Source organism: Solea solea, chromosome 13 (assembly GCF_958295425.1).
Source record: "Solea solea chromosome 13, fSolSol10.1, whole genome shotgun sequence".
Classification (NCBI taxonomy): domain Eukaryota; kingdom Metazoa; phylum Chordata; class Actinopteri; order Pleuronectiformes; family Soleidae; genus Solea; species Solea solea.
The window spans coordinates 2,214,676-2,240,552 of NC_081146.1; the positions used below are offsets into that span (position 1 = coordinate 2,214,676).

The 25,877-nt window shown below is 42.7% G+C and overlaps 2 protein-coding genes across 2 annotated transcripts; both read right to left on the reverse strand.

The window, feature by feature from the left end:
• Positions 1–6,920: 6,920 nt before the first annotated feature.
• Positions 6,921–8,403, reverse strand: LOC131471986 (trypsin-1-like). Its single transcript, XM_058648823.1, has 6 exons — positions 8,296–8,403; positions 8,047–8,197; positions 7,645–7,895; positions 7,417–7,553; positions 7,214–7,315; positions 6,921–7,096 (listed from the first exon to the last, which is right to left on the reverse strand). Exons 1-6 carry the CDS (start codon positions 8,333–8,335, stop codon positions 7,049–7,051), a joined length of 729 nt encoding a protein of 242 aa, XP_058504806.1. The 5' UTR covers positions 8,336–8,403; the 3' UTR covers positions 6,921–7,048.
• A 14,430-nt stretch (positions 8,404–22,833) lies between these two features.
• On the reverse strand, positions 22,834–24,269 carry LOC131471199 (trypsin-1-like). The gene is made up of 6 exons (XM_058647590.1): positions 24,211–24,269; positions 23,958–24,108; positions 23,568–23,818; positions 23,340–23,476; positions 23,137–23,238; positions 22,834–23,013 (listed from the first exon to the last, which is right to left on the reverse strand). The coding sequence occupies exons 1-6, from the start codon at positions 24,248–24,250 to the stop codon at positions 22,966–22,968; spliced, it is 729 nt and encodes a 242-aa protein (XP_058503573.1). The 5' UTR covers positions 24,251–24,269; the 3' UTR covers positions 22,834–22,965.
• Between the last annotated feature and the right edge of the window lie 1,608 nt (positions 24,270–25,877).

Sequence of the window (25,877 nt, forward strand, 5' to 3'; positions counted from 1 at the left end):
TGCGAGTGATTACTAAAGGATCACCAGGTGAAGTGCATGAGGGAATTAGGGGAGATGTGTCAAAACAACTGAAGAAACCATGGAAGACATGAACGTTTACCAAAATAAAAGGGGAAGTGAAAATCAAACCCACCCCTTAACGTGACTTTAAATCTAAACTAACACAAGAACTGAACTAAACAAGACAAAAACACTAACAGAGCTGACGCTTCGTGACTAAATCCTCTCCCACTATCCTATCCTTTGGATTACTATTCTGTGGACTTTTGCACCTCCGTGTTTCTGTTGATTTATCTCTGTGCTTACCTGTTTCAGTGGGACTTTGTTTTTCCTGTGGATCTCGCGCCGACGGCTTCCTGACGTTTATTTGAGGATCCTCGTCTTTTGTACTTTTGCCTCTGTCCTTCCTGAACAGACCAGTGAGTTGTGTGCATACTCTACCCAGGCAGAGCGTTGACCCGCATCCCCGGCTTCTGGTGGTGGGGGATGCGCCGTGACATCGGGGAGTTTGTGGGGGCCTGTCCTGTAATCCTTCCCATGCCCAGCCTCATGGGACGCTCCTTCCTCGGCCGTACCATCTCGGCCCTGGTCCCACATCTCCCTGGATTTCGTCACCGGATTGCCGCCATCGGAGGGTAAGACCTGCATTCTGACTGTGGTCGATCGATTCTCTAAGGTAGCGCACATCATTCCCCTGGCCAAGCTCCTGTCCGCCAAACAGACGGCAGAGGTGATCCTCAGGGAGGTGTTTAGGCTCTATGGGCTGCCGTTGGACATCGTGTCGGACCGTGGCCCCCAATTCATCTCTCGGTTCTGGGCCGAATTCTGCCAACTCATCGGGGCCCGGTCCAGTCTCTCGTCTGGTTAGCATCCAAAGTCCAACGGTCAGTCTGAAAGGCACAACAATGAACTAGAGACTTCTCTTCGTTGCCTGGTGTCCGACATTCCAGCATCTTGGGTCAACACTCTGCCTGGGTATGCACACAACTCACTGGTCTGTTCATCTACTGGGTACTCCCCCTTTGAATGCTGTTATGGTTACCAACCTCCTCTGTTCCCCTCACTTAATCGTGATGTTTGTGTCCCCTCTGCGCAGGTTCTGGTAGTGTTGCCGTGTCTGGGCCCGAGCACGGCGGAATCCGCTCTCTTTGTGTGATGTCTTCAAGAGGGCAGCTGACCGTTGGTGCTTTATGTTTGGGGTCTGTGTTTTATGTTTAGTGCCAGGTGGCGACTCTTGGGGGTAGGGCTCTGTCATGTTCTGTCGTCCATGTCATCTTATTGTGAAATTCCCTCTTATTTTGAACTTGTTTTTGTCCTCGTCTGCGTGCACTTTACTTTTCCCTTCCGTGATTACCCAATCTGTTTTACGTGTGTCTTGTTTGTCTGATTCCTTAGTGTATTTATGGAGTTTTTAATTCTAAACTTAGTCCCTTCCCTCTCTCTCTCTGTATTCTCATCTTGCAGGTTGCAGGATCAAGATCCAGTTTTCGAGGCTATCCATATCATACCTATTATCACCATTATTATTGAGCTATAATTAAAAGTCGATATTAGTATAATTTTTATCAACACTCTCTGTTGCTGCTTTATAAATTACATTGTATTGCTATAAACGTGTCATCATTGACTGTATAAACTTGTAACTTGATACAGTTGTTGTGTATCTGCGCCTGGTCTCTCTCTCTCTCTTCTGTCTCTACCTCATCTCTCTCTTGTCCTTTCTCTCCCCCCTTTCTATCCCCCACCTCTCCTCTGTCCCCCATTTTCCTTTCACCCCAACCGGTCGAGGCAGATGACTGCACATCTCTGAGCCTGGTTCTGTCAGAGATTTCTTCTGCTGTTAAGAGGGAGTTTTTTCTCTCCACTGATGCCTAGTGTTTGCTCATTGTGTGAACTGTTGTGGTTCTCTGCTCTCCATGATGTTGTCTATGTAGAACGTATTTTGTTCTTTCTTTCTACATATTTCCTTTGATTTGTTTGTTTTCTTTATTGATGTAAACAAATGTTTTGCTTTCAGCTTCCCCCTGCCTAGGGGTTACCCCTACATGTTTGAGTTGGAGATTTTTACGCCAGAAGCCCTTCCTGACATCGACCTTCATCTGGGCTTGGTCAAGTCAAGTCAAGTCAAGAGATCTTTATTGTCCCCGGAGGGCAATTTGTAGTGCAGCCAGCAGCATAAGACAACAGTAAAAACCAAGTACAACAGTGACACAACATACGCTAATAATAGAGATAGCAATAAAATACATACACAGGACAACAATTAACAATAGTTAATAAAATAGATAAAACAACCAATAAAGTGCAACCATGCCATCCTGGAAGAAACAGGATTTAAAGTGACCACAGTGCTGTCAATTGTTAAGAAGGCCAATGGCCACTGGAACCCAGGTATTTTTAAATCTGTTGGTCCTGCATCTTGGCACATGAAATCTGCGTCTGGATGGGAGCAGTTTAAATTCAGGTGCCAAGGGATGGCTAGGGTCGGTCAGGACGAGTCTGGCTTTATTCAGGGCCCTAGTTTTGTACAGCAAGGAAATGTCTTTCAGTGGAGCACCAACAATTTTACTGCACACTCTGACTATGCCCTGAAGTCTGTTGCGGTTCTTCAGGTTAATTGACCCAAACCAGCAAATAAAAGCAAAAGTCAGGACAGATTCGATAAAACAAGAATAAAACATTTCCATGAATTTAGAGTCCATGTTTATGTTCCTGAGCTTGCGGAGAAAGTACATGCGCTGGTTGGCCTTTTTACACACTGCATCAATCTGATGCTCAAAGGACAGCCTGTCATCAATTACTGTCCCCAAATATTTATACTGCTGGACAGATTCTACAGCTTGGTCGTTGATCGACAGGGGGACAGTGGCTGGGCGGGACTTCCTAAAATCAATGGTCATTTCCTTCATTTTTGAGACATTGATGGTGAGAAAAGACGATTTACACCACTGGATAAAATCCTCCACTACAGGGCCGGGCACCGGGTCATCATGGCTGAGGAGGGACACGATCACTGAATCATCAGCGAACTTTACAATGTGGCGTTTCTCGTGTGAGCTCCAGCATGCATTCGTGTATAGGACGAATAAGAGAGGGGAGAGGACGCATCCCTGAGGAGAGCCGGTGGAGGAGAAGAGAACATCAGACAGAACGTCATTGGCCCTGACCCGTTGTGATCTGACAGTTAAAAAATCCATCAGCCAGTAAATAAGACTCCTGTCGATATTATAATTTAAGAGACGCTCGGCTAAAATATGGGGCTGGATACAGTTAAAGGCAGATGTAAAATCAATAAAAAGCAGACGAACAAAGCTTTTGGCCTCTTCTAAATGCGCCACAATCATATTAATAAGAGTGATTATTGCATCATCGACCCCCCTCCCTGCCCGGTACGCAAACTGGAGAGGGTCCAAGTTTGCCTGCACAGTGTTCATGAGCTCGTCTTTCACAATCCTCTCAAAAGACTTCATTACCAAGGAGGTAAGAGCAACGGGTCTAAAGTCATTCAGTGTCTTTGTGCATTTATTTTTGGGCACTGGGACAATAATTGAGTCCTTCCACAGGCGGGGGACACTGTGAGTCTGGAGTGACCAGGAGAAAATAAAGCTGAAGATTCCTGCCAGCTGTTCGGCGCAGTTCCTCAAGACCCGACCTCCAATCCCATCAGGACCTGGACTTTTCCTCTCCTTTACCCTCTGGAACACTCGCTGTACCCTCTCCTGGTCAACATGCACCGTCACTGTCCGGCACTGGCGTAGCGCTCATGAACGCAGACAGTTCATTGCTAAAATCGTGGACATTAAAACGGTCTGAATAAATATTTAATTCATTTGCCAGGTGGTGATCAGACATCACATTTAGGGAGATATTACTCTTATGGGGCTGCGTCCCCAGCAAGGATTTCACCCCCTCCCACGCAGGGCGTGCACTGCCAGTGCTGAACAGGTTCTCCACCCTATCCTTATATTGCTGCTTGGCAAGTTTTATTTCTTTCCTGACCTGCTTCTGTAGCTCCTTGTATGTATCCATATCACCTATGTTAAAACTTATGTTTCTCTTGTTAATAGTGTTTTTGACTGATTTTGAGACCCATGGCTTATTGTTAGGAAAAATGGAGATAGATTTTTTATGGATACATAACTCCTCACAAAATTTAACATAGTCAGAAACCGTCTCTGTAATTTCATCCACAGTCTTGCACGAATTTTTAAACAAGTCCCAGTCCGTGCAAGCGTAGCAATCCTGGAGCCGCCCGATAGACTCCTCCGTCCAGACCGGAACTAATCTTCGTTCCGGCTTGTGTCTCTTCAGGACGGATTTGTAGGACGGAACCAAATAGACAGTGTTATGATCTGACGCACCCAGTGAAGCTCTCCGGAGGGACTTGTAAGCTCCTTTTATGGAACCATAGCACAGATCCAAACATTTATTAAGTCTCGTTGCACATGTCACATACTGGTGAAAGTTCCCCAGGTTTACAGTTATTAAAATCACCCATAATAAAGTTAGGAGCGTCTGGCGATAAAGCTTGTAGCTGTAGCACTGTGCGAGTGATAGCCCGAACAGCATTGTCCACATTAGCTTTAGGGTGAATATATACCAGTGTGACAAATAGCTGAGTGAATTCCCTTGGTAGATAAAAGGGCCTAAGCGAAACAGAGAGAAGTTCGATGTCCGGAGCACAAAGACTCTCCCTGACAATCACATTTCCACACCAGCTCCGATTGACATAGAGAGCCAGTCCCCCTCCCAGGGACTTGCCGGTCACTGTGGGGTCCCTGTCCAGGCGAACAGGCTCTCCAAAACCGTCGATCCTCAGGTCGGACTGTGAGTCGTGATCCTTGAGCCAGGTTTCTGTGATCGCGAGTAGGCAAGCATTTTTATACTCCTCCAGAAACTTGACGTTAGCTTGGAGCTCATCCACCTTGTTGCGGAGAGACTGGACGTTGGCAAGCATGATGGTCGGCAGGGGGATACGGCGGTGTCCCAGCCTTTTAAGGCGCTGGCGAACTCCACCACGTCTGCCCCTTTTCCTCACGCCTGTCGGCTTGGATGACCACCCCTGGCCTCCCGTGTGATCCCGCCGGATGATCTCCGCGGGGGGGACTGCCGATGAGTCCACAACTCCTTCTCCGGAGCTGCGGAAGCGTAGGAGAAACTCCCGGCCATACTGGAGCGGCTCCCTCTTTTCACAGAGTCCGCACATAAAGTGGAATAAAAGTATCCATAGGACAGCGAGGCCCGTCAAACTAAGGTGAGGCATAGTTGCAGATTATCACTTGCGAATCGACTTAAAGTGAGCGTTAGTAGCGACATAAAAACGACGAAACAGGTTAAAAAACCACACACACAAGGGAGCTGCTGCTGCTGCTGCGTGTCGCCATTACCAGCGCCACCACGTGTATGTGTGTGTGAGTGAGAGAGAGAGGACAAGAACATTTAGGAAAAGGTGAACAGAGAGCACAGTGAATAGTAAAGAGAAGAGGGACAGCACACACACACACACGCATCAATTGGGACCAGCACAAGGAGTACAATTGACACCTGTGGATGGGGTCAATTTAGAGTGTCCAATTAACAATGAGCAATAGGGACTGGGCACCTTGCATAGTGGTACTCCAGGCCTTGACCTGGCAGGGACTCAAACCGGCAACCCATCAGTCACATGCCAAGTTCTCTATCCTTGGCTGCCCCCTTTCATTGAAGTTAATTAACCTGATTGGTTTATCTGATTAATTGAAAGTTTACACACACAGCTACAAATTGGTGTCAGATTTCACTACCAGACTACTCTCCCTCACTCATCTCTTAGTCCACTTCTTGACACATCAGCCATTGGGTGGAGTTAGCCTCAAAAGAGGGGGTTTAGTTACCCTTGAAATTGTATTAGTGTATTTGGCAGATTTTTGGGAAATTCAATTTGATTTTGTTTTCATTTTAAAATTGATTTCACTACATTTAGGTCAGAAAGACCTGGGTTGGTGACTGTGTGAATGTGAGAGTGAATGGTTGTTTGTCTCTACATGTGGACCTGTGGTGGACTGGTGACCCGCCCAGGATGTCATATGTCAGCTGAGATTGGCACCAGCAGTCCTGCAACCCTGGTGTGGAGGATAAAGTGGTAAACAATGGATGTATGGATGGACATCTAAGTTGTGTTTAAACCAGTATTGGCCCGTCATATGTGTTTTTCTTTTTGAATTGGTGTGCTCTATCATTGGTGTGATTCCTTCCTTCCTTCCCGTTTGGTTTCCTGCTGTTGTGGTAACCCCCAGCCCTGTTTCTTAACCAATGCTGTTTTGCAGACTTCCTATCAGGCCTCTGTTGTTGTTGTAACGGCTATAATATTGATTGAGCATTTTAACTGGCATTATTAACAACAAAAATCATTTAGTATGGAAACCGTTCTCTGCCCAGTGTCAACACCAAGATGTTACCCCAAAACAAGCTGAAATGTGGACCTGGCTGACCACAGAACATGTTCCCACACTTATTTTTTTCCCAGATAACTTCGGGTCCAGAGAACTCAGTAGCTTTTTTGCACAAAGCTGATATACAGGTCAAGTTAAGTATGCCAAAAGTACTCCTGAGCCCGTGGCTATGTCTATCACAGTAGCAGAACGGTTTCTCATATAATAGCACCTGACTGCCTGATGTTCTCACACCTTTAGCCTTTAATATTATGTAACAAAGTTTGGTAAAGGATCTAAATCATTTTTCAATCTTGTGCTGAGAAACATCTTCATTGAACTGAGCCATGTCCTCTGTTGCTTGCTAGAAGAATCCTTGCACCTTTTTATTCTCAATTTTCACAGAAGAGCATTTATTGTATATTATTTAAATTTTTGCAAACTGTCCCAACTTATTTTTAGGGTGTCACACTCAGTTCTTTTTATATGGCAAAAAGGGAAGCAAACTAATTTGAGGTGTACGACTTTATTGTTTCTGATGTTAAATGGCTGCACATTCTTCAAAATTCTACAACAATGTTGGAGTTAGAATGATGGACAAAAGGCAGTAGAACAAGTTGGTGGTCGCAGGATCAGATTTAATAACTGGCCATGGTCCTCTCCAGCCAGTCGTTGAAGAGGCAGACCTGTGAATAAGAGACAGAGAGAAAGGTCAGCAGCAAATATATGACTGATTTAACTGGACATACTGTGAGTAAAAACCCAAACAGGTTTATTGATAAATGTTGAAAATAAAGATATACCTTGGCGTAGACACCAGGATGGTCCCTCTCAGCACATCCATAGCCCCAGGACACAACACCCTGCAGCTCACCGTTGCACACAACGGGGCCACCAGAGTCACCCTGACGAAGAAAATAAAGAGCGTAAACTCACACTGAAGATTCATAACAAGTATTTCATGCCTTTGTTTCTGTATTTTTTCATTGAATGCTGATTTACATACCTGGCAAGAGTCCTTGCCTCCCTCCAGGTATCCAGCGCAGAACATGGCATTAGTGATCATGCCAGGGTAGGAGTTGTCACAGTCTCTTTCAGACAGGATGGGGATGTTCAGGCACTGCAGCTTGTTACCGTCAGCACCTACAAGGTGGGATACAAAAGTATGTGAGAAAAGTGTTCAACACAGAGGAAAGCAGCATTTCTTACACATAAATAATCAGATTTCACTCACTAGAGCTCATGGTGTTTCCCCAGCCAGAGACTTTGCACATGGTGCCAGCAGGGGCACAGCTGGAGGGCAGAGCCACAGTCTTCACATACTGGTTGAGGGTGGCGGGCTTGCTCAGCTTGATCAGCATGATGTCATTGTTAATGTTGTAGGAGCTGTAGTTGGGGTGACGGATGACACGGGAGGAGGAGATGAACTGCTCATTTCCCTCGTTGGTCCTGATGTTGTGCTCGCCCAGACGCACCTCCACACGGCTGGAGTGGACAGAGAGAGAGAGAGAGAGAGAGAGAGAGAGAGAGAGAGAGAGAGGGAGGATAGTTTGCAGCTGAATGTCATGATGCTGCTCAAAATCATATTCATTCCTGCATGTATTTTATTCCCTCATACGATCAAAGAGTGACATACGACTTGTAGCAGTGAGCAGCAGACACAACCCAGTCCTTGCTGACCAGGGAGCCTCCACAGAAGTGGTAGCCAGAGTTCAGAGACACCGTATGGGCCTGGGAGTAGGGCTGGCACTCATACCCTCCGACGATCTTGTCGTCCTCGGTGGCAACTGAGAAACGCACAGAAAACCAACCAGTCAGTGAACAAGTGAATGAATGTGTTAATTCACTTATTCAAAAGTCAACAAGCACAAAGACAAATGCTTACAGGCAGCTCCGATGAGCAGAACAAAGACCAGAGACCTCATGGTTGCTATGTGATGCTGTCGATGAGAGGACTTCACCTGGAGCCCTGGTTTATATCCACAATCAGCTGAGCTGCCCTGCTCTCTCACAGTCCTGGTTGGTCGGTGAGGAGCCAATCTCTGCAGCGGGATGTTGAGGTCAAGTGATTGATTTGCAGAATAATATTTTTCTCTGTAGAAGTTCAATTTCTACTCAGTAAATCAAATGGGAAACTATGAAAACAAATCTTCTCATTTTCATGTATACATTTATCACATGGTACTATGAGCTTTTCCTTAATATGCTATAGGAGTATTACATATTAGGACGTATTGAGTAAAATGGAAAGTAAAAGCATTTCATTGAGCCACAGACACCAAAATTCTTCTTAACACCCACTTTTAATCAACAATTTTCGTTTTAAATCTAAAAGTATGCACTGTAATTTATTTTGATTTGTGTGAAACTATGACAATATAGACAGTCTGTCACTTTATCATGCAAGTTTCGTGTGTATATTTATTACACAATTTTTTAAACAATCTCTTAGCCTTTCTTTATGTTATCAGATATTTTTTTTATTAAATATTACATGTTACGACGTACTACGGCAATTTTCTGAATGAATAATAACATGCATTTTTTTAATTTTTTAATTTTTTCAAATCTTTTAAATATTTTTTTATTAACTTTAAATCTACTACCCACATTTGAAAGTTGCCTCATGTTTCGTGTTGGGCAGATAGTACAGGGCCATCTCTATATTTAGATGTGTGTGTGGACACAGTGTTTCACAGCTGTATGTTTCTCAGGATCTGAAAACAAAGTTTTGATATGAGTCTGAGTCTATATGTTTAAAGAAAAAAAACACGTAATTTTTCACACGGTATTTTTTTAATCTGAGCAAAGGCTCACAGTCATGAAGCCTAGGAATATTGTTTAAAAATGTAAATCTGCTGCTTGAGTGTATCACCGGTAAAATGTAAAAAGGTAAAATTAACTTTTTTCTTTATCCTTTATTTAACCAGATAAAAGACCCATTGAGATCAAGATCTCTTTCACAAGGGTGACCTGGCCAAGAAAGGCAGAACTTAAATTGGCTCAAAAGGTCCCAAGTAGTTGGTTACAGTTGCACAATTGTAATAATCATCAATACAATACTAATTTTACTGATCCATTTCCATATCTTGAGTACATTTAATTATACACAATTTGACATTTTATTCACCCATGTAAAATACAGCACTTTACAAAAACTGATTTTATTTTAAAAGAGGGCAAAAAAGAAATGAAATGTAAGTAAACATATGAGTATGTTTCCATACCAATTTACATATATATATTTTTCGAGGCTATTACTATCATACGTATCATTACCATTATTATTATGCTATAATTAAAAGTCGATATCAGTATAATTTTTATCAACACTCTCTGCTGCTGCTTATATAAATTACATAGTATTGCTATAAACATGTAATCATTGAATGTGTAAACTTATAACTTAATACAGTTGTTGTGTTTCTGTGTTGTATCTGCTTCTGGTCTCTCTCTCTCTTCTGTCTCTACCTCATCTCCCTCTTGTCCTTTCTCTTCCCCATTTCTGTCCCCAACCTCTCCTCTGTCCCCCATTTTCCTTTCACCCCAATCGGTCGAGGCAGATGCTGCACATCTCTGAGCCTGGTTCTGTCAGAGATTTCTTCTTCTGTTAAAAGGGAGTTTTTTCTCTCCACTGATGCCTAGTGTTTGCTCATTGTGTGAACTGTTGTGGTTCTCTGCTCTCCATGATGTTGTCTATGTTCAGTATCTTGAGATAATGTATGTTATGATTTGGCGCTATACAAATAAAACTGAATTGAATTGAATCTTTATATTTATGTAAGCATGTGTGTCGGTACACACAGAGTAAATAAGAAAAAAAAACAGTGATAAAACCAAACAAATTTGAAAACAAAGCAAGACAGAAAACGTTATATTGGTTCTGGTATTTCACATAACATTTGATAATTGTATATTTTGTCTAATACATTTGCTTATATACATAAAATGGGTTAATGTAATCCTATATAAATTCACAATATCAACTAATGAGCCATAAAAGTAAAAATCAAAAAGTAAATATGTCTTTTTTGCACCAGATTTTTACAGCGGTACAGATGGTCCACCAAGCGGTGGACTCAGAATGCAGAAAGTGTGGGAAAAAGGGCCACTGGGAGAGGAAATGCTTCTCCAAGTCAGTAAGAGAGGTTAGTTACTGTGAAGATGGGGAGGAAAGCTTTTATCTTGGGGCAGTAAGTAAAGTAAATCAGGGCAGTGCTGAGCATTGAATAGAACAAATAAACGTAGGAAACACCCCTGTAAGGTTCAGAATTGATACAGGAGCAAATGTTACTGTAATGAACTTGAAGACATTCAGGACGCTCAAGCCAAAACAAAAACTAGTTCGCAGTAGTGGCCCCTTAGACAGCCCCGGAGGCACATTTAACATTGTGGGACAGTTCACAGCTAGTAGCCTACATAAACAGAAAAGGTATATCTTCACCATATATGTAGCACAAGGGCATACAGTTAGCAAACTACTAGGTAGAGAGACGGCTGTAGAGATGGGGTAAGTGAAAAGAGTACAGCAGGTTAAGAGAACAGAGCACCAGGGGATTCTTAAAACAGAGCCAGTTTGGGGAGTCACGTGGTACGCCCGCCCAAGATGGCAGCCTAGGGGAGACCGGAGCTCGCCTATGCCCCAAATCCCACTAAAAACTTTAATTTAAGTCGTTGTTCTAATTTTACTTGGTTTTCGGACATGAGTCAGAAAAGTCACTATTTCACTCGCAATCACCCTCTTAATTCCAGGGGGAAGTCTGCGGCGGACCCTCAGGTAAAGCTACAGCCTAAAATGGCGGAGACACCGGTTACATCGAAGAGTCCTCATACAGAGAACGTGGCGGCTGAATTAACCAACATCCGAGCTATCCTCGAGATCCTGGCTAAAGACATGAATGAGGTGAAAAAAGGTGTTCGGTCTTTGAACAAAACTGTTAACAACCTCGGCGGTAGGATCACGGAAGCCGAAGAGAGAATCTCCCAGTTAGAGGATGAAGAAGCTAAGGCTAGCCCAATCATGAAAAACTTGGTGAGACAGAACCAACAGCTGCGGGAGAAAGTGACGGCGCTAGAGAGATTTTCCCGACGCCAGAATATCAGAATCTCTGGTATTAGAGAAGGAACGGGGGGCCGGGATTTGGAAGGATGTTTTAAAACTTTGTTGAGTGAGGCGCTAGACATTGAAGCGGATGCATGGTATGAGATTGACAGAATCCACCGCGTCGGCCCTGCACCTGCTAACGACTTAAGACCGAGGCACATCATCGTTCCGCTTTGTACGGGACAAAGCCAAGGCTGCGGTTCTCACAGCTGCAAGGAAAAAGAAACTGATCACCTGGAGGGACATGAGGGTCCGCTTTTTCCAAGATTACGCCCAAGAAATACAGGAAAAACGCAAGAAATATGAAATATACTCCAACAACGCAAAAGCGAATACTCATCGCGTTACCCTGCGGTCATGACTTTCATGTTGGACAACCGGCGACACCATTCTTCGAGCCCCGTGGAGGTGAAGAGTTTTTTCAGCAGCCGTGAAGCGACGGATTGTCCGGTGGAGGACAGCGGGGGACAGATGCCACTTAACATGGGCGAAACAGGACGATTATGTCTGGCATTGATTAATCTAAATGTATGGACTAATAACGAAATTTGATCACCGCTTACGATGGGGAGGACAACTGGACTCAGATGGGGGTCTGATTTTGGATGAGCGCCTTTTTTCTTTTATCTCTATCTCGCTGTCGGGTTACACTCACTGCCTGCTGAGCTAGTATTGAACATTTAAGTCTGAAGTTAATTGTGGACAATGCGCTCGTTTTTGTTTTAAGGATTTCCCCCCCTTCTCTTTTGTGTTTGTTTTTCACTGAATGGGTAAGATGATTTAATTTACTTTCTACGTACACATAACTCCAACATTAGTATATTGTATTTGTGAAGGTGTTAATGTGTGTTATGGGATGGTTTGATTTCGGACATAGACATATAGTTTCACCGCTGTTTGAGGGTGATCTAAGTAAATGCAACGACTTGAATAACATGTGTGATGTGTGTGAGTAGGGGATGGGAGTGGGCGAGTTAGGAGGGGTGCCATATATGGGATCCTTGAGTACTGCTGACCTGCAGAAATCTTGTTTATTGGGTTTTTGTTTAGCCCAAAGGTTCCAGCTGTTCATGCTGTTCTTTTTTTTCTGTTCATTTTGTTGTGCCTACAATGTTGTGCAATTGTGCTTATTTTGACCAATGATTCTTACCAGGGAATTAGTTGTAACTATACTAGATTGGACAGACAGTGCTCTGTGGGTGTTGCGACCTGATTAGACAAATATAATAAAACTCTGCCGGATGTTTAAAATAGTATCATGGAATATAGCAGGTTGCCATAATGTTGTGAAAAGGAAAAAGATCCTCACATATTTGAAACAGAAGAAAACAGACCTCGCTTTTATTCAGGAGACCCATTTAAATGATGATGAATCTCTAAAATTAAAAAGGGATTGGGTGGGTCAAGTTTACTTTAGCACTTATTCCAATAGGAAAAGAGGGGTGATCATACTGGTTAGGAGGAACATAGATTTTCAAGTACTGAAACGTTACTCTCATCAGGTAGATGGGTAATTTTGGATGCTGTGTTGGAGGGTCAGAAAATAACTTTTGTAAATGTTTATGCGCCTAACACTTCACAAACAGAGTTTTTTCACGTACTCTGCAATATAGTACGGAGTATAGGGAATGATAACATCATAATTGGAGGAGACTTTAACCAGGTTAGGGACGTGTATTTGGATAAATCCTCTCAACCTAGGCCAGTTAATGACCCAGCACGTGCTGCGGTAGATGTGATGATGGAAGATCTGGGATTGGTCGATGTGTGGAGAAGACTCTATCCCCAAGAAAAAGATTATACGTTTTTCTCTAACCCACACTCTACCTATTCCAGGATAGATTATTTCCTGATCTCCCGCTCGCTGGTGAGTCAGACTCTTAGTGCCACAATTGGCAACATGGTTTTATCGGACCATGCCCCAGTCGATATAGCTTTATCTCTTACAGAAAATACAAAATCTGCGATGAGGTGGCGCTTGAATAATCTATTACTAAATAGTGAGGAATGTTGTGAGTACATAAGAAATGTAATAAAGAAATTTTGGGAGTTTAATGAGGGTTCAATTGATGATATTGGCATAACTTGGGATGCTTTTAAAGCCTACGTAAGGGGGCGAATTATTCAATATAGTTCTCGAATTAAAAAAGCGGACAGAGATAAATTACAGAAGCTTGAGCAAGACATCAAGGAACTTGAGAAGCAACATATGCAGCACCCTGAGAGGGAAATATGGAATAAATTAATTCAGTTAAAATATGAGCTGAATAATAATCTACAGAAAAAAGTTGAATATGCGCTGTTCTGTTCCAATCAAAAGTACTTTGAACAAGGTGAGAGAGCAGGTAAGGTATTAGCACATAGGGTAAAACAGATGCAAACCTCTAATATAATTCCATCCATACTTGATCACAATAACAAGCTGGTAACAGATAAAAAGGCGATTAATTAAGTATTTCAAATATTTTATTAAAAATTATATATGTCTCAAGGAAACATTGATGAACAGAAAATGACGGATTTCTTTTCATCCATTAAAATTCCAACTCTAACAGAGGAACAAAGAAATATATTAGAAGGAGAAATTACGTTAGAAATGAAACTTCACGAGCTCCGGTTAGGCAAAGCTCCTGGCAATGATGGATTTCCATCTGATTTTTATAAGAAATGTGTTGAAAATCTTGCCCCAAGATTGTAAGCTGTTTACCAGGATGCTTTGCGGAAGAGTAAACTCCCAGCTAGTATGAGATCTGCTGTTATCACTTTACTCCATAAAAAAGGGAAAGACCCACAATGTTGTGGAAACTATCGTCCAATCTCGTTAATTAATGTTGATGAAAAAATCATCTCCATGGTGCTTGCTGCCAGGCTAGAAAGGGTGCTTCCCAACCTGGTAAATGCTGATCAGGTTGGGTTTGTAAAACACAGGTGCTCAGCTGACAGTCTCCGCAGAATATTGCACATAATGTGGAAAAACAGGAATGATATAGACCCCATAGTTGCCTTCTCCCTATATGCGGAGAAGGCTTTTGATAAAGTTGAATTTGCTTTCCTCTTTCATGCACTGGGGAAATTCGGGTTCGGCCCATCCTTCATGCAGTGGTTAAAATTAATATATACAGAACTGATGGCTACAGTACTTACTAATGGTGTGATATCATCTTCATTCAAGCTTAGTCGTGGCACCAGACAGGGTTCGCCCCTGTTGCCACTGATATTTGCCTTGTTTCTGGAACCACTGGCTATTGCATTGCTGGAAAGTAAAGACATTAAAAGGGTTCAAATGGGCCATGTAGTACATAAGCTTTTTTTATATGCTGATGACATTCTTTTGATTACGCACGACCCAAACGCAGCAGTATCCAAGATCTCTTCCATTATTGACTTATTTTCAGAAATATCTGGCTACACGATTGATTGGACAGAGTCAGAGGCCATGCCAAAATCTACAATATGTCCTCCGGCCGTTAGGGAATCTTGGCAGTACAAGTGGATGCCAGCAGGCCTGACCTATCTAGGGATTAAGCTGACTCCAGGATTGGACAAAATAATGCAGTCTAACATTTCTCCGGTTATTCAAGCTATTCAGCCTCTAGTGCAAAACTGGGCTAAATTGAATGTATCTTTGTAAGGAAGGATTAACTTGATCAAGATGATCGTCTCCCCTAAAATCCAATATATTCTGTACATGCTACCGTTAGGTTGTCCTCCTACCCTCTTGAAACTATACAATACTGTCATAGAGACTTATATATGGGCAGGTAAAAAAACAAGCTTTAACCGGTCAAAATTGTATGAGGCTAAAGAAAGTGGAGGCTTATCATTGACTAAAGTGCAGTGGTATCATTATACCTTTTCACTCTCCCAGCTAAGATTAACAATCCACGGGAGCAGGTGCCTTCATGGGTTAAAATAGAAGAGGAGCTGGTGGCTCCAACCTCCCTTGAGGCATTTTTTACTCAGATGGGAAGACCTGTCCCCACGATCACCCCTCCTGGAAGGGTTGAGACTTTGCTGGGAGAAGGATGTGGGCGAACAGATTTCCGATGATAGATGGGTGGAGTTGGTGGCATCCTGGTATAAATGTTCTTGTGAAGCACAATCACATCTTATTCAGTACAAATTGTTGAACAGGAACCACTGGACCCCCAGTAAAATGGCAAAACTAAAACTCAAGGACAATGACACGTGTTGGAGGTGTGAGAAGGAAGAGGGTACGCTTGTACACATGTTGTATTCTTGTGAAAAAAATGCACTTTTGTGGGTAAGGGTTGTGACCCTCTTAAATGATTTATTTGGATTACAACTCATCAAAACCCCAGCTCTGTGTATTCTGGGTCTGTCTTCACCTTTACTGGAAGACAGAGATTATGGGTACGTTTGGCTACTACAATAGGATGTAGAATAATTCTGAGACACTGGAAGTCATCTACTCTGTGCTGTTTTAAGGAATGGACTGAACAAATGACAAGAATGGCTACTTACGAGCGAGTCACTTTGGGGAGAGAGGATATCTTTAATCAAGTTTGGGGCTCCTTCTTGATGTCAATAGAGGGGTTGTCTGTGGATCTGATCTAACCGAAAGTAACGTTTATGTGGTGGAAGGAGAGGTCAAATGTTAAACGTAAGTATAAGGCACACAATGTTGTTTGGTTATTTTATTTTTATTATTTATCTTTTTAAAATTTTATTTTTTTTATTTTTAATTTTGAAAGGGGACAGTGGAGTATGTATTTATATCTTGTATTTTGTGCAGTACCATATGTGCAGTACCATATGCAGTATATAGCGCTAGGAGAGTTCCCCTACCACTTCTTCCTAAAGTCAAAGCAGAGCTAAAAAGCATGGTAGAGCAAGGTGTGATAGAGAGAGTCACACAACCTACAGACTGGTGCGCCCCAATGGTGCCGGTAATGAAACCAACAGGTGCAGTGAGAATCTGCGTAGGGCTCCAAAAGCTAAATGAGAACATTAAAAGAGAGCGATATCAGCTGCCCACAACAGAAGAGACTCTGGCTCAGCTGTCAGGCTCTACAGTTTTCACATCTAGAGATGCAGAGGCCAAGCAACAGTAGGCATATTACTTTAACAAAAGAGATGGGGTTAGAGACTTGCCACTGTTACATCAAGGTGATCAGGTCTTGCAGAAACTGGATGAGGATAAGACGTGGAGAGGTCCAGTGTCTGTCATGCAGGAGAGTGGTACACAGCGCTCGTACCACGTGAACTCGCCATGGGGAGGAGTGGTGAGAAGGAACAGAGGACACCTTCAACTTGTACCACCAAGAGCAGTGTCCCTTAGCTCAGACACTGAGAAAGTGGACTCTGAGTTAAATGGAACTGAAACAAAACACCAGACACTGTGCCATACACAAAGTGACTGAAAGAGAGTTACTACAAACACACCTGAGGGTCAGGTTATGACTAGGTTTGGCAGAGTTTGTAAAGCGGTCATAAGAATGAACATGTAACTGTAATGTAACATCTTGTTAAATGATTAAGGTGAGAACTATCAAACTGTGTTCTGAAGAGTGGAATAAAGAATAGAGTGTTTGTTCATGTGTGAAAAAAAACAGGAAATAAGTTGTTATGTGACTGTCAATGTAAGTTGATAACATTGAGTATATTGTGAGTTGCACAGAAAACTCTCATTCTTTGTATGTTTAGGTTCTGAGCTAAAGTTAAATTGTTTGTTATAACTGTATTACTAAAAGGGTAATAAGAATTAAGGGGGAGATGTCAAGGTATTGGGTTATAGGTAACTGACATCCGATGTAACCAATCACAGAGGTCCAGAATGAGCTGTGGGTGGAGTCTCGGAAACGTAGACGCCTGTTGAGAAACCCAGTGTTGTTATGTGCATCCTGTCGTGGTGATTAAATAAATGGACGTTTGAGCCACATCAAAAAATCCCTGGAAAATCTGGAACTCATCTCCTATGTTGGGATTAGGAGCGTAATTGGTTATGAATTTAGAATATTAATAATTAATTAATTATGGAATAATTAATTTCTTATAAAAAGTTGAGTCAAATCCTCACAATTTGGCAACAATATGTTGGGGATCAACTATAGTGGCAATAATTTGATTGATAAAAATAAAGTAATAAAAATTAAAGTAATAAAATATTTTAATTAAATCAGTCATTCAGTATCTATCGCTTTATCCTCTGCCAGAGGGTCGCGGGGGGTGCTGTGCCAATCTCAGCTACATCGGGCGATAGGCGGGGTACACCCTGGACAGTTCGCCAGTCCATCACAGGGCCACACACAGATAGAAACAAACAACCATTCACTCTCACACTCACTCCTATGGTCAATTTAGAGTGTCCAATTTACCTAATCCCCACATTGCATGTTTTTGGACTGTGGGAGGAAGCCGGAGAACCCAGAGAGAACCCACGCACACACGGGGAGAACATGCAAACTCCATGCAGAAAGGCCCTTGTTCCAACCAGGGCTCGAACCCGGGTCTTCTCGCTGCAAGGCGAGAGTGCTAACCAGTACACCACCGTGTGGCCCTATTTTTAATTAAATATTTTGGAAAATTAATTAAATGTAAATTAATTCTAGCACGGGGCACCACCCTGAAAACAGGGAAAAGACAATCAAAAAAAAAAAATCAGTCTTAAATAATCACTGTAATTGACTATGATATCAAAGATATCCCAATTTAACAGTATTGAAGGTATGAATCCGAGCACAGACCCTCTCAACCCCCATTTGTCACAGTATTCATGTACAAAAGACATAGAGCATTCCTTCAGGTTAATAAAAGTAACAATTTATTAAATCAAACAATGTAATTTATTAAACAATCATGTTCACTAAAAGTGAACATTAATGTAGAACGAAAATCTATTGGTTGAATCAACAAATATCACTTGCTAAGCTACAACAACACAGGCTATATACAACATAAACACCATTGTGTGTGTGTGTGTGTGTGTGGGGGGGTGTGTAACATGAGACAAAGATAAGACAGGGGAGTGACGCGGTTGGCCGAGTCAAGCCACTCCCACTTCCAACACCAAAGTGGAGAAGATCTTGGGTCGAACATGTGATAGCATGGCTGCAGAGACACATGTTTGACACAAGATGGCGCCTATGAGGAGACTCTCATTCATGAATGAAAGAGAGAGAGTGAGTGAGTGAGTGAGAAAGAGAGAGAGTGAGTGAGAGTCGCGCTTGAATAGCGGCAGATCAAAGGTGTGTTCCAAAGCACAGTGTGTTCAGTAAATGAAACAAAAGGATCGTGTACTTGAGAGTTTATGTCAGTTTAAACCACACAGACTTGTCACAGGCAAAGCCAGGCCAGTCTGTGAATCTTAACGTTTATGCCGACATTCTCTCACCGCGATCAAAGAAAACTATCTCACTGCATGATCGCCTGGCATGAGAAGGGAATTAACAAACTACACCAATACAAACAGTTAACAACAGTTAAAGAAATACGAATGTGTGGGTGCGCAATCCAACACGTTCAACACAAGAAAAGTTTATAAAACACAGAACCTTAACCTAACTGCCCAGAACACTTTGCCTCTAACTGTGAGCAGATAACATGTTTTGCGGTCCGTCGGGTCCGGTCCAGTTCGTTGGAGTCGCGGAGTGTGAACGGGCCGTGGTGTGGATCACAGCGGACAGCTGATGATTCTATGCTTCGGTGCAGGACGGCAGTTTGTGCGTCAGGTTCGGAGAGAGATGTCGGCCCAGGTGCGGACATCGCGGGTCGGAGGATGGCAGCTGGCGGCAAAAACAAGAAGAGCAAAAATAGGAAGAGAGCGAGAAACGTCTGTCCTCAAAACTGAGAACGGCCAATGAGATTCACTGACCCTATGGAATGCTGACCAGTCGTAAAACCAAAAATGTCCCAAATGGTGGACTGAGACTTTGTTGAAAACTCAAATCAGGCTTTTGAAACTGCATGTAGGCCTTACCCATGGAGAACAATAGAATAGTGGATTACAGTAGACATCTCGGCCCCAACACCTATCACTCTCCTAAATTTGTTCTTGGAGACCTCAATCACTGCTCACTGGACAGGTGGCTCGAAGGATACCAGCAGTATGTCACCTGCACCACCCTTCAGGGGAAGATGCTGGATGAGTTCTATGGATCAGTTCCAGGTGCATACAGATCCATCGCCCTCCCCTCTGCTGATCATCACACCATCCTGCTTGCATCTGCCCACACCCCGGTCATACAAAGAAGTTTGTTGTCAAAACCATCCAGCAGTGGTACAGTGACAGCATTGCAACACTGCAGGGATGTTTTGAATCCACTGATTGGGACAACCTCCTTTCCACCTGCAGCAACACCAACAATCAGGTGGACACAGTGTTGTTCTGTGTGGACAGCATCATCCCCACCAAGAAGGTCACCATCTTCCCCAACAATAAGCCCTGGATCACCAAATAAATTAAGCATCGGTTTCAGAGATCTATCGATAGTAGCACAGTTCCCCAGCTGTGTAAGCACTCCACTGTGGTCCCCATCCCTGAGAAGACCTTGGGCTCTCACCTCACTCCAAATGAAAGCCATGGAGAGGGTCATAGAGAACCACATCAAGCATATTAAACACCCAAACACCTCAGCTAGACTCTGCAATTAATACTCTGCAACCACACATCTTGGCAGAGAAACTCCACCTGATTCCAGCTTGACGACCAGCTCACTCTGTGGATCACTGACTTCCTGACCAACAGGACCCAGAGAGTACTGGTCAACAACACCTTTTCTGACCTCTCCTTTGCCTCCACTAGCTCCTCTCAAGGCTGCATCTTGTCACCTCTGCTGTTCATTCTGTACATCGATGACTGCATGTCCACCCACCAGATTGTTATGTGGTTAAATATGCAGATGGCACTGTCCTCCTTTCTCTGCTCTCTAGCTCCTCACACCACCACTGCTCTTTGCTCAATGAGTTTGTGCAGTAGTGGGATGATGCTTCCCTTGTGCTAAATGTGGTGAAGACCAAGGGCATGGTGGTAACCTTCTCCAGCAAGCAGAGGAGGCTGGTGATAGGAGCTGTAAGCACAATTCACGGGCAGACTGTAGAGCTGGTGAAAGAGTACAAATACCTGGACACAATCTTTGACTGCACGAGGACATCCTACGGAGATGCCAGCAGCAGCAGTATCTCCTGAGGAAGCTCAACACCTTTGGGGTCAACAAGGACATCCTCAGGACTCTTTATTACTCTTTCATTGAGAGTCTCCTCACCTTCTCCATCATTTGCTGGTATCACTCCATCAGCCTACAGCACAGAAACTTTCTGCATAACACAGTGACAGTCTGCTCTAAAATGATTGGACATCCAGTTCAAGTCAGTATTGACTGGGTGATTGTGGAGGATCCCTCCTCTTTAGGAATGAAACATCCCCCTGCCAGCTTCCAGCTTGATGGAATTGTGCCTTTGGCTCAGATCTTCCTCATGATCTTCCACAACCTCTGAAGTAGTTTTGGGCATTGCTTGTACACCTTATATGGTATACCACTAGGGGGGTGGGGGAAGCTGATGCTTTAGCTTTATGGACGATGTCTTGGGTTTCCTGCTATGTGGGTTCCTTCACACCAAGCTTAGTTGTTGGTTTTCCAGGCTTGGAGATATTGTGGTTGGCTCCCAGTCCCTGAACCCTCCTGGGGTTGCTGTGAGCTTCCCAAGGGAACCCCTCTACCTCCAACTTTGAGCTGGAGAGTGTGCCAGATGTTTGTTGACCAAGAAGAGCCTTTTTATGAAGCTGTATGGGTCCTTGACAAACTGTGCTTGCCTTTTCTTCTCTCTCGGCTGGTGAGGGAATATATCACTGCAAAAACAGCACTATAGAAATAAGCAAAATATTTAGGGCTGTAAAGTCCCAGTCGACTGGTCGATTAATCAGTCGATACGTTCTGGTTTGACTCAAATTCTGACTTTTTGCTGTGCTAATTTCATATCTGCAAGAATGTACCAAGTGCTAATGGGGGTGTTTTCAGAGCACCCCTGTTCCACAGGTAATAGTGTGTCTTCAGAGAACACCCCCCTTGTTTTCAGTATTTTGGATTAGCCCAACACACAGGAAACAGAAAGATTAAAGAGTGGTTTTATTTAATGTTAAGCTACAGTCAGTCGTCCTCTAACATCCATGTCAGAGACAACAGCAGTGTGGCAGCATTTTACAAAAATAGATGGCGATAAAAAAGTCAAATACAAAGTTTGCCAGCAACAGTTTGCATATCACAGCTCGACTACAAACATATTATATAAAACGGCAAGCTAATGTTGCGTTAGGTTGCTCCGTCGGTTTTGAGTACATGATCATATCAGAATTGGCATATTTCAATGTTTTAGTCTAATAATCATTGATTTGTTTTATAACTGCAGGCGCACTCACCTGCAACAACGGCAGCAATCTATTTGTGTCTTAGCTTCGAAGCTAAGCTCCTATGTTCAGTGTGACATGCACAGAGTCAAATAATCTAAATATTTCAATTAAAATATAACAGTTAATATTGCGCTGATATCAACGTAGTATAGTAAAGTATATTTTTGGAAATCATACGTTATGATATTGCACAGATACACGTGATGCAAAACACTTTCAGAGCGGTCAATACAACTTGGGAAAACTGGCCAAAATTTCACAAGCAAACAAAGTCACGTAAGAAATGTTGACTTAAACTAGTCTTGCTTTACTTGATCATGCTGACTTTTGAATTTATACCGTAGAGTTGTTTTTATATTTATACACACCAATCTGTTTTGGTTTTTTTTGCAGTGTATGAGGCCAATGAGGTAACCAAATTTTGGTTAGGGAACTGGTGTTTTTGAGCTTGTGACCTAGGCCTCTTATTCATGTGTGGCCTAATGAGTTCAGATGCTATAAGGTGATGCTGAGGCTAACATCCCAACCCTAAGTTGATCTGCACAAACTGAATAAAGAGAAGGAAAACAGGTGATTTTGTCAGAAATTGATGACTGCTGCTGCAAGAGTGGAGATCTTACTTATAAATGTACAAAGATGCATCAAGTTATCCAAAAAAAAATAATGCAAATGAAAAACAGGATAAAAGTCATTGTGGTAAAAATTGATCTTTGCTAATTCTCAGACTGGTTGTTTGCTGGACTGCGCAAACATTATGCTTAAATAACTAAATCCGATTCATTCTGAAGTATTCCATGCTGTGTATTTCATATTATGCTATATATATGTTTATCACTTCAACATCAATGCAAGATCTTTGTTTTAACTGTAGCTACTTTACAGTTCAAGACCTTGGTAAAAAAGCAAAGTTCATCCATATTGTGTTCATGTTATGTAAAAATGAAACAAAACAATTATGATTTGAAAGTCAAGGTGTAAGACTTTATTGGTTCTGATGTTATATGGCTGCACATTCTTCAAAACTCTATGGAGTTAGAATGATGGACAACAGGCAGTAGAACAAGATGGTGGTCGCAGGATCAGATTTAATAACTGGCCATGGTCCTCTCCAGCCAGTCGTTGAAGAGGCAGACCTGTGAATAAGAGACAGAGAGAAAAGTCAACAGCAAATATATGACTGATTTAACTGACCACGTACAAACTGTGAGTAAAAACCCAAACAGGTTTATTGATAAATGTTGAAAATAAAGATATACCTTGGCGTAGACACCAGGATGGTCCCTCTCAGCACATCCATAGCCCCAGGACACAACGCCCTGCAGCTCACCGTTGCACACAACAGGGCCACCAGAGTCACCCTGATGAAGAAAATAAAGAGCGTAAACTCACACTGAAGATTCATAACAAGTATTTCATGCCTTTGTTTCTGTATTTTCTCATTGAATGCTGATTTACGTACCTGGCAAGAGTCCTTGCCTCCCTCCAGGTATCCAGCGCAGAACATGGCATTAGTGATCATGCCAGGGTAGGAGTTGTCACAGTCTCTTTCAGACAGGATGGGGATGTTCAGGCACTGCAGCTTGTTACCGTCAGCACCTACAAGGTGTGATACAAAAGTACGTGAGAAAAGTGTTCAACACAGAGGAAAACAGCATTTCTTACACATAAATAATCCGATTTCACTCACTGGAGCTCATGGTGTTTCCCCAGCCAGAGACTTTGCACATGGTGCCAGCAGGGGCACAGCTGGAGGGCAGAGCCACAGTCTTCACATACTGGTTGAGGGTGGCGGGCTTGCTCAGCTTGATCAGCATGATGTCATTGTTAATGTTGTAGGAGCTGTAGTTGGGGTGACGGATGACACGGGAGGAGGAGATGAACTGCTCATTTCCCTCGTTGGTCCTGATGTTGTGCTCGCCCAGACGCACCTCCACACGGCTGGAGTGGACAGAGAGAAAGAGAGAGAGAGGGAGCGAGAGAGGGAGGATAGTTTGCAGCTGAATGTCATGATGCTGCTCAAAATCATATTCATTCCTGCATGTATTTTATTCCCTCATACGATCAAAGAGTGACATACGACTTGTAGCAGTGAGCAGCAGACACAACCCAGTCCTTGCTGACCAGGGAGCCTCCACAGAAGTGGTAGCCAGAGTTCAGAGACACCGTATGGGCCTGGGAGTAGGGCTGGCACTCATACCCTCCGACGATCTTGTCGTCCTCGGTGGCAACTGAGAAACGCACAGAAAACCAACCAGTCAGTGAACAAGTGAATGAATGTACGTGTTGATTCACTTATTCAAAAGTCAACAAGCACAAAGACAAATGCTTACAGGCAGCTCCGATGAGCAGAACAAAGACCAGAGACCTCATGGTTGCTGTGTGATCCTGTTGATGAGAGGACTTCACCTGGACCCCTGGTTGATATAGAAATTAACCCCTCCCCCTTCTCTACTCAACACACCTCCTACTTTAGTTTTGGACAAATCAGGATCCTAGAAATTAAAAAACCTGTGTAGCAGAAAAGCAAATATTTTTGGACTGCAGTGGACTCTTTCATTATCGTCAAAGATACCAATTTCAGCTGGATACAACAATCCTTGTTGGAACGGAATCAAAAACTATAAATGTAATTCTGTCTGCTATCACCAGGGGGCACTGTATTTGAAAATTAATATTTTCATATAGACGTGTTCAGGGCCGGACTATCATCAATCCTAGCAAGTTTGGTTCAGATTGGACCAGGATTGGCAAAGTTGTAGCAGTTTGTTTTTTTGTCGCAAAAAACAGAAATTGTATCGTTGCCATGGCAACACTGTTAAACAATGATACGATGATCTGTGTAAAAGTTATTCCCAAATTCGTAAATAAACTTTTTTTTGTGTATTTTCTTTCACTACAAGGAGGCACTGTTTTCAAACTTGACAGTCTTTGCATAGACGTCTTCAGCCATGGCCCATCATCAATCACAGCAAGTTTGGTTAAGATCGGACCTTCCATCGCGAAGTTATAAAAGTTTGTTTGATGCGAAACATCAGAATTTTTGTGAACTTTGCTGCCCCCATCTCGTGCGCCATGCAACATTTTAAAAAACTTTCCATACCTTAAGCTCCTTAACTGATCTACAGTAACCTCATCAAGTTTGAAGGTGATCGCACGAAAACTCTACGACAAGTTCATTCAAATACCATTGGTGCGAATTCGCCAAAATCGCCCAAAAAATGGCTGTTCAACCCCAGATGGCGGCCTTCCTGTAGGACTTACGGCAAAGTCCTCATAGACTTTTTGGACTGTCCTGACATGATTAATATGCGTACCAAGTTTCGTTTATGTACGTGAAAAACGACAAAAAGTCACCTGGTAAAAGCTGATTTGTGTTTTCGTAAGCCCCTCCCACATCCAATTTTCAACGCTTTTTCGACAAACGACTTTCACACGTAAATTTCCACCAGGATTGATGCGGTCGCAAAAAGTTTGCGAGTTTTGGAGTATGGGAAAGGCCTCAAAAACTCGATTCATTTGAGAGAAAAATAATAATAAGAAGAATATTTTGCATTTCAATAGGGTTCTTGCAACCTTGTTGCTCGAACCTTAACAATGGTCTACAACCCAACTGCTCTTGATTTGTGTGTTTATTACTGGTGTGTATTAAAGATTTAATACAGTAAAAATCACTATCACAGATTGATGTGTGTGTAAATAAAATTTTAAATTCAGCTTAATCAAGTAAAAGGAAAACTAATATAAAGTCAACAAATCTTTGCTTGTGATAACTGCAACTTTCTTAAATTAGCCCATCTGTTTCAATCTGTTTCAGAATGTTTGGCTTATATGTCGTAGGAATGTTTTTGCAGATAAGAAATTTCCATTGGTTACAGTTATTGTTTCTCTTCTTCATATTTAGGACTTTTGATCTAAAGTACACTCACTATATCTGTGTTTTGTGACAGTTAACCTTGACATGTGTGGAGTGGTGCGGTGAAGAACTGTGTGCAGCTCT

Coding starts and splice junctions, on each gene's coding strand:
- LOC131471986 (XM_058648823.1), bottom strand. CDS start 8,335: ATGAGGTCTCTGGTCTTTGTTCTGCTCATCGGAGCTGCCT. Junction 7,896..8,046: donor GCTGCTCACTGCTACAAGTC/GTATGTCACTCT, acceptor TGTCCACTCCAG/CCGTGTGGAGGTGCGTCTGG. Junction 7,554..7,644: donor GGGAAACACCATGAGCTCTA/GTGAGTGAAATC, acceptor CCCACCTTGTAG/GTGCTGACGGTAACAAGCTG.
- LOC131471199 (XM_058647590.1), bottom strand. CDS start 24,250: ATGAGGTCTCTGGTCTTTGTTCTGCTCATCGGAGCTGCCT. Junction 23,477..23,567: donor GGGAAACACCATGAGCTCCA/GTGAGTGAAATC, acceptor CACACCTTGTAG/GTGCTGACGGTAACAAGCTG. Junction 23,014..23,136: donor ATCCTGGTGTCTACGCCAAG/GTATATCTTTAT, acceptor TCTTATTCACAG/GTCTGCCTCTTCAACGACTG.